Genomic DNA, 9,142 nt, shown 5'->3' with positions numbered 1-9,142 from the left:
CAGTTGTGAAATCATTTCAAAAACAGTTTGACCTTTAACATAAATCAGAACATAAAATAACTGCATCCAAAGTGGCCTACTCTCATAAAACGTCGGCTTTGTAATTTAATTCAGACACTGAACTATTAGAACACTAATGAAGGAGAAACGACAAACAGTAATGCAACAGAAAAAGTTCTATCCGTAGGGTAGTTTTGGACATGGAAAAGAAAATAACTTATGTTATGATCATTTTACTTTTTTTGTTAACAACTTGCAACTTCAACAAAAATATTCAATTGTGTGTACAATTAATGTAGAGAGTATAGTGCATATTCTTAAAAGTGACTCTTTATATATTAAAGAAACATTTGAATTTAATATATAGATAATACATATACTGGAAGAGAACAAACTTTTTCAACTTGACAGCACTTTTCTCTCAAAATTATCGAGATGTAACTCTTGGCAGCTTGTAGTAGTCCAGCTTTTTTGGGTGTAACGATGGACAGAAGAGCCAAAGTACTTAAACCATTACAAAAGCAAACTGAAAACATCTTGTATCCTAGCAACTATTTAAATGATATGCATAGCATAAAACTGATGCCCGGCTTTTAATTGGATGATTGTTGCCTGGTCAGATAATAGGGGTGGGCAGGTCTCTGACAAGTCCTCATGCTGTATCTACAGATTAAAAAAAAAGAAATTAAATTATTCCAGTTGTCAAAACAGATAAGACACTCATGTCTAAACACAATAGATGCAAAAAGAAAAAACACTGCAATTTTCTTTTTATGTATGTCAAATCCAAATACACTTAAAAACATGACATTTCCATGTTGCATGTCAGTCTACAGCTGCCTCTGACAAAGGCTTACCATTGTTTAATTTTATGTGAGATTTAAACAAACCAGGCTTGTGTTATCCATTATGAAAAATAATTAAATTACTGTGTCTTACTTCTCGTGTCCTCGGACTGTGCACCCTGGCCAGCAGTTTGCACTTCTGTCGCAACAGCTTCTTCAGCGGACGGATTGGGCAATCCATTTCTTTGACTCTGCATTTTGGCTCTAGGCTTGCTAGCAACGGGTGGGGGGACCTTGACAGACATCTTTTGCCCATCACCCGGCTTAGGCACAGCTGCCATCTCCGCTTGCAGAGTCCTCCTAATGCTGGACTGGACCTCTGGGGATGTAGAAGTTTCAATGACCACCTTCTTGTTGCTCTTGGAGAAAATGAAGCTGGCCGTGCTGGTGGGAGACTTGAGAGGACTGCCCCCTGCTGTGGCGGGCGGGGAATGCAGGCTGAGGCGCTTGGCAGAGCCATCGCTGGCCGCCCTCGCTGCTGCTCTCTGGCGAATGGCTTCCTGCATTCTCGTGGAAGGTGCGACTGAGCCTGCAGGAGATTTGACGGATGGGGACTTGTTTGGTGAAGTGGGTGTGTTTGTTTGGGTTTTTTGCGCAGCGCTGACTGCCTGAGATGTCGAAACTGTAATTGTTGGCTGAGACTTAGAGGCTGTTGTTGTTGTTGTTGACACTGCAGCAGTGGATATCGATTCAGATTTTGAGACTGCTGGTTCAGGTTCAGGCTCAGTCTCTGTTGTTGCCGGTAATCCCTTTGACACAACTGATTCTGGTTCAGACTGTGAAACTGCTGGCTCTGGTTCTGATTTCGAAGACAATAAAGTTGTTTCTGGTTTAGACTCTGGTTCAGGTGCATCAGTTGAGAAAGTTGGTCCAACGTCAGACTTCAATATAGTCTGTCCTGCCACTGACAAACTGGACTCGGGATCAGATTTTGAAGTGATAGGTTCTGATATTGAAGGTGGTACACTTGGCTGTAACGGAGTTGTAACTGAAGTTTGTTCTGGTTCCGATTTTGAAACAACAGAGTCTATTTCAGACAGTGAGACAGTTTGTTCTGTTTGTGTCACTGTAGCTTCTGCCTCTGGTTTGGACTCGAATACAGCTTGTAGTGCTTCAGAATTTGCAGCCACTAGTTCTGTAGCCAATTCTGAAGTTTCATGTTCTGTCTTTTCAGTTTTTGAAATGGCAGGTCCTAACTGGGAGACCACTACATGTGGCTCTGGTGGAGCCATTTCTGTTCTTTGTTCTGGTTCAGTTATTAAAGCCTCTGAATCCAGGTCTGGCTTTGATTCAGCTTGTTCTGGTTCAGAATTTAAACCAGTTGGTGCTGGTTCAGAATTTAAACCAGTTGGTGCTGGTTCAGAATTTAAACCACAAGGTGCTGGTTCAGAATTTAAACCAGTTGGTGCTGGTTCAGAATTTAAACCAGTAGGTACTGGTTCACATTTTATAGCAGGTTGTGAGCCAGGTATGGATATAGACTGTTCTAATTGAGTATCTGATTGTTCTGGTTTAGAATCAGATTGTTCCGGTTTAGAATCTGATTGTTTTGGTTTAGAATCTGATTGTTCTGGTTTAGAATCTGGAATTGTTAGCTCTGGTTGAGATGCTAGTTCACTTGGTTCTGGTTGAGGCATTGAGACAGTAGGTTCGGGCAGTGATTTCAATTCAGTAGATTCGGGCAGTGATTTCGATTCAGTAGATTCTGGCTGTGATTTCAATTCAGTACCTTCTGTTGTACTCGGTTGTGAATCTGGAATTGTTGAATCTGGAAGTTGAGAGGTTACAACAGGTTGTTCTGATTGAGATTTCAACAATGTTGTTTCTGATTCAGAATTCTTGGGAGTAGCTTCGGGTTTAGACATTTGTTCAGTCGCGTCTGGTAGAGACTTTGGTTCAGTTGCAATGAGAGCGGCAACATCAGGTGGTGGTTCTGCCAAAAGCAGTGATCTCCTAATTGGTTTTGGTGGTGCAACTTGAATTGTTGCAGGTATTTGTTCAACAGCCACTACCTCAGTGACGCTTTGCACTGGTTTGGGGGTGGATCTTATAGACCTAAGTCTCACCTTTTGCAAGATTGATGGGGTGACTACAGGAGAGTCGTCATTAGTTGTGGGAGGGTCCTTTTTCTGTGGAGGCTGAACTTTTCTCAGGTTTTTTGCGGTCACTGAAATAGATTGTGTATTGAAGTTAACTAGCAGCGGGGGCGCGTTAGGGATGTTAGGCTGGGCATGAGCCTGTGGGGCAGAAGACACGTCTTTCTTGGGTGGGGGCACTGCCACTGGTGGAGGAGGTGGGGGCACAGCCACTTGTGGAGGAGGTGTGGGCACTGCCATTGGTGGAGGAGGTGTGGGCACTGCCATTGGTGGAGGAGGTGGTGGTACTGCCTCTGGTGGAGGAGGTGGAGGCTGTTGAGGTGGAGGCGGTGGAGGTTGCTGAGGTGGAGGCGGTGGAGGTTGCTGAGGAGGAGGAGGGATCCCTTGCAGCATTCCCTGGAATGTTCTCGTAGGTGTATTAGGTGGCAGAGGTGAGAAGAGAGGTGGGGGAGGTGGTAGATCCAACTCATCCAGCGGGGTCAAAGCGCAGTCCTGGAGCATCTCTAGCGGAGGGGGAGGGGGAGGAAGTGGGGGAGAAAGCGGTGGACCTGTTGGGGCATCAGCTTGTTTCTCCGAGGATGCCATCTGAGACTGGTCCTTCTTGTCCGCTGGAAGCTTCATCAGTGTCCTATTCATTGTCGGACTTTGCTGGACTTTCTGTAGCTCTTGCATGACGTTTCGGTTATGTGGTGATGGACTAGGCCTTTTGTTGACCAAGGGAGAGTCCTGCTCTGCCATAGCTGTGGTAGTGTATTGCCATTGTTGTTGTTGTTGTTGTTGTTCGACTGATAAACTTGAGGGAATTTCAGCAGAGGGAACCTCCCCTTTCCCATGCTGTGCCTGCAGTCTTTTGGGGGGAGTCGCAAACTTGATGTTCTCTGGTCCAGGGCCACACAGGAGAACAAAGGTGCGTTGGTTGTGAGCCCAGGTCTCTGGAGGGGGAGGTGGGGGTGCTGTTACTTTGGGTGATTGTGGAATTTCAAACAGAGCCTTCAGGGCCATGACAGCAGGTTTAGTGTAGCTGGAGGACACACCAGTCAGCTCACTCTTGACAGATGTCTGGTCTCCTGTAGAGTGTAGATGGGCCTCTTTGGTGTTTGGGGTTCCATTGTGACTTGAATAACCACTGGAGGGAGACAAAGTTCTCTTGAGTGCAGTCTCAATTGAATGCTGAATGCTCGGAGGTGAAGAGTGAATAGAAGTAGCAGCAGAATCTCCATTTGCCTGCTGTTGAGGGTTGGGGGGGCTAGTGGCCCCAGAGCTAAACGACTCCTCCACCGCAGACTCGTCAGCCGAGTATCCCGGACTTCCTCCGGAAGCCCTCTCCCTCCCACCTTTAGGCGTCACTCCTGACAAATCTATCTTCGCCTCAGCCAAGTCCCTTGAACGGCGCTTCATCTTGTCCTTGTGCAGGGAGTAGGATCGACTCGGGGGTGGTGGTTTCTTGGCCCTTTTCATCACAGACAAGCTCCGTGAGAACTGACCAGTGGCTTGATCCCGCTCCTGCACCACTTTCACCTGGCCGTTGGGTCTGGCGTTTGCCTTGACTGGCCTGGCCATCACGACGCTCTCTTTCCCACTGCTGGAAGCACGTGTCGTGCCGGTGCTAGAGATGGTGGAGGAGTCCGATACCAACGTCTCGGAGGAGTTGGAGCGGCTCCATCCGGAGCTCTCGGACTGGCTCCAGCCGGAGCTCTCGGAGCAGAGTGCGGAGCGGCCCCAGCCGGAGCTCTCGGAGCAGAGGGTGGAGCGTCGGGAGGAGGCACGCGAGGAGGCGCAAGAAGAGGCACGGGAAGGAGCCGGGCTGGCAGACGCCAGGCTGCACTTGCTGACCGTGCGCACGCTTTGGCGACTCCGATTGCGGTTGAACTCCACCACGTCCACGGAGGGGGGCAGCACTGCGTTGGGGATGATCTTGGACATGTACGTGCCCTGCGGGGAGATGTACATCACAGGGCTGGGCGGGTGCTGAAGGAGGCCACCTGCCTCTGCTGTGGTCGCCCACGGCACAGCCAATGACATGGGCCTCTGGCCTGAGGTGCCCTGGGGTACCTGGATGAGCGCCAGGTCATCTTTAGACCTTGGCCGTAGGTGGCTTGGTGCCCTCTGCTGCCCTCTGCTGGTCTGCTTAGGGGCCAACACAGGTCCATGAACAGCTGGTGCGGTGCCCGTGATGTCGTCACTGGGGACTGGTTCCTGTGATCTCTGATATGCTGTCCAAGCAGCTCGGTCCAGCCCTTCAGAGAGAGAAGGATAGATTCATATTAGCCAGATCAAATAGCCATTTGCATTAAAAAAATATCGATTTGGTATTGTAGTGTTTTTAAAACTGTACAATACTTTTTCAGTACTGGTATACTGAGCCACATTGGTAGACCTACCTATACTGGTATACTGTACCACACTGGTAGGCCTACCTATACTGGTATACTGAGCCACACTGGTAGGCATACCTATACTGGTATACTGTACCACACTGGTAGGCCTACCTATACTGGTATACTGTGCCACACTAGTAGGCATACCTATACTGGTATACTGAGCAACACTGGTAGGCCTACCTATACTGGTATACTGAGCCACAATAGTAGGCCTACCTATACTGGTATACTGTGCCACACTGGTAAGCCTACCTAGCTCTTTCTGGACGTGCCGGGGTATGCCCATCACTGTGGTCCGCCTGTGTCTCCTCCGTCCCTTGGTCCTCTCCTTCTTCCCTTGGTTAAGGGGTGTGAATGTGGACCCTGGGAGGACCATTGAAAACATTTTATTTGTTATTACACAGAAATCAATTAAAGCAAATGTTCACTTTTTTTTTTTTTCTTACTTGATTTCACAACGACCTCCACAGTTTTGAATAGACATCTAAATTATTTTTGTCCTTTGAAAATTTTTTCAAACAACCGTTATAACGCATACAGCTCAGCCACTGTTTCTGTGCAGGAGGATGTTAGAGAGCTTTGGAGTGATCCAAGTCTCTCACTGATTTTAGAGGTTACCTTGGCGAGAGAGTGCTGATCGAGTGGATCTTGATGAGATGTTGGAGACTGTTGACATGGTGTCAGTCGTCACTGTGCTCTCAGATCCGATCGATCTTCTCCTCTCACTGCAGCTGCCTCGCTCATTCTGAGACGTCACGCCACTCTGCCCAAGGGAACAATCCCCACGAAATAAAAGAGGCATGTTAGAGTTCACAGTCATTCACTAAACTATATTATGATTTCTAGAAAAGAGAATTTTACAGACAGAAGAGGTATGATGTCCATACTTACAATTACGCTTTGGTCATCTTGATAGTCAGTGTCCATCTGGTTTTCTGTAACAAGGGAAAGGAAAACACCTTAGAATTCCCAAAAGGAGAAAATCTACTGGTCAATCTATTGGAAAGTTTCACAGAATTAACGCAATACTTTTATTTGTATTTAAAGCAGGGTATTCCAGACCTGAACACAGACCTACATAGTGCATATCCTGGATGGCTAATGGGAACGACACATGTAATTGTCGGTCATATTTCTACTCTTAATTGTTGAATGTTAATGTTACATGTTTTATTGTTAGTGTTACATAGCTATATATTGTTTTTTAAATTGGTGTATGTTAATGTTACATGTTATATGTTTTATTGTTATAGAGTTTTATGTTATTTTTTGGTATATGTTATCTGTATGACGTCTACTGCGTAGATGATGATGCTGGCCAAGTCGTAAGAATTTTGCTGTGCTGAAGCAATTTGGTACATGCAACAATAAACACACTTTGACTTTGACTTTGACTTTATCATAGTTACATACCATCAAAATTAATTTGGAGATGACACCAAAACTAGTTGTGTAAAGTGGCTGATCGTTGCAAAGTCCTGCTTTAACAGTCAACCTAGACTTTACCAATTCACCAAGACCACATTTGCTTTTGCTCTGAACTCATAGCCCCTTAGAAATGTATCCACTCTGGAGCCTGGATCCAAAAAGTTCCGGATTTAGGGACCCAAGACGCCGTGTTCGTGTGGACGAAAGGCAGATCCGACAATTTTTTTTGCCTGTTTCCGTTTGGGGCAATCCCGTTTCCGTGTGGACAGGCCCTAAGTGTAAAAACACTTGACACCTATCCTGTACCTGTAAATACCCCACTCCCTGTGTACATGTTCTCCCTATGTGTATTGTTTTTTTATTGTGATCCATGTATGTATGTTTGTGAGTTAAGTGTATAAGCTACTGGATGACCTTAATTTCCTTCGGGATTAATAAAGTATCTATCTATCTATCTATCTATCTATCTCCAGGGCCACGGCTACGTACATGTAGGGCTTGTGGACGGGCCCTAAGTGTAAAAAGGACTCACCTTCCTGCTGCATCAGCTTAAGCCCCTCAAGGGCCTCAGTGTGGAGGTCCTCCACGTACTTGTGCCGGTTGGACTCGATAAACACATTTTCTTGGAAGATTTGGGGAACCAAGACTCGGTCATCCTCTTCTTTGGAAGCTGTGTAAGAAAAAGGGGTATAATTCAATACATCGTTATTATTATTATTGATCGTTCATAACAGGGTAAAGACTGGAAACTCATCGATCAGCTCATTTCGCAAATTGATCAGTTTCCTACCGAGACAACACATGTTTCAGTGCCGCAAACCCTTCATAGGACTTTATGGTTGTGAGTAGCAGTGTACATATCACTTTATTTGATAGGCAAATCTCTGACACTGTATTTGAACCGTTATTTAGTTATTTGCAAAGGGTGGACATAAGGCTTCAGTAAAGATGTATTGCCTTAGCAGATAAATCCTTTAGTGTAAGGATGCATCTCACAACACAAATGAATACCAAATTATTGTGAGTATGCATATCATCTCCTTGCCTCATGAACAATAGAATTATTTGAACATTGTATCTCATAATTTACCATGATTATAAACATGTATGTAATTACCAAATAGGGATATTAATATTTTAATAGTTGCAAACTGTTATCCAGATAATCGAATATTTGTGCACACCTCTGTCATACTCATTGACCCTTGTCAAACCCTGTCGCAACAGCTGAAAAAAAGTCTAATCTGTCATTTGTCACAAACCACATTCTATGACCTAAGTCTAGTGTATAGGAGGCACCAGTTTATCCTGTTGGAGTCATGCAACCGCCTTCTTATGTAATGGATTCACCCATACGAGTATGCAGTTAGTAAGTTAGGCTTAATCGAGTCTAAACCTCCTTGTATCCAGTGAAAGCAAAGTAAACAGCACAATGTGCTAAATCTGGTTAAGCCGGAGTTTCTACCAGCCCTGGTTACCACCAACAAAGGCATTAACCAACAAACCCCTAACAAGTATGACAGAACTTATTTAACATTATGCTAAAAATATGGCTGATAAAGCCAGGACTTATTCAGCGTTTCTAACTTACTAGAGTAATATGAAACTTATAACATCAAACGTGAACCTGCACAAACTAATGGTGGTATAAATTGGCATATTATATAAAACTGTTATAATTAAATAATGACAATTCCGATATCAATATGATATCACTGCATTAATGTTGAAGCAGCATTCATGGAAACCAGTATCAAGCCCCATCAAATATGCAGAAACAGTCGACTAAATACTGACAATCAATCAACCAATCAATCAATAAATCAATCAATAAAACAATACTGTAAATAGAATGATTATATCTCTGTTAACGCCATCCTCTGTCCTGCCCTGTTCATCCAGGGGTATCTGTGAAAACTCACATCTTCTTGAAGCAGGAAACCAGTTGACTTCTTTGTTCCTTGTACTTTTCTTTCCAAAGATCGCCCGTAAACAAAACACGTCATTACGCAGAGGAACAACCATGTTTTAAACTACAATGCGGTCTCTGTCTAAAGAACAAAACACATTTCTGCACTGGAGCTTAAAAAAAAACCGTAATAAATCCGAAAGGAAAAAAGGCAAAGCACAAAAGAGATCTTGTCTTCCGAGAAAACGTGAAGGTATATCTTCACGGAGCACAATCCACTTAAACGCAGCTTCACAAAGCCCCTTCACTAATAAAAGTGATTACAGATCCGGACACGTATCATTAAAAATCTGCGGTTTGGAGAGATGAGATGACGTACTGCTGCAGATGTTTCTGTTTTTGTTGCTTTGGCAGCTGATGTTGTTGTTATTGTTTTTGTTGTTGACACCGCTGTATCCATGCAGACAGGACCAACCAAACCAG

The 9,142-nt window shown here is 44.6% G+C and overlaps 1 protein-coding gene across 1 annotated transcript; it reads right to left on the bottom strand.

The window, feature by feature from the left end:
* Positions 1 to 414: 414 nt before the first annotated feature.
* Positions 415 to 8,775, bottom strand: LOC308374491 (uncharacterized protein; the record flags this gene model as incomplete). Its single annotated transcript, XM_080850272.1, has 8 exons — positions 415 to 663; positions 940 to 2,199; positions 2,575 to 5,178; positions 5,575 to 5,685; positions 5,941 to 6,085; positions 6,214 to 6,257; positions 7,283 to 7,420; positions 8,673 to 8,775. 8 exons carry the CDS (start codon positions 8,773 to 8,775, stop codon positions 653 to 655), a joined length of 4,416 nt encoding a protein of 1,471 aa, XP_080706398.1. The 3' UTR covers positions 415 to 652.
* Positions 8,776 to 9,142: the final 367 nt, after the last annotated feature.

This window comes from Sprattus sprattus (genome assembly GCF_963457725.1).
Source record: "Sprattus sprattus genome assembly, chromosome: 13".
NCBI classification, from domain to species: domain Eukaryota; kingdom Metazoa; phylum Chordata; class Actinopteri; order Clupeiformes; family Clupeidae; genus Sprattus; species Sprattus sprattus.
The sequence above is the reverse complement of the archived record's forward strand: the minus strand, read 5'-3'. Positions and strand labels throughout refer to the sequence as shown.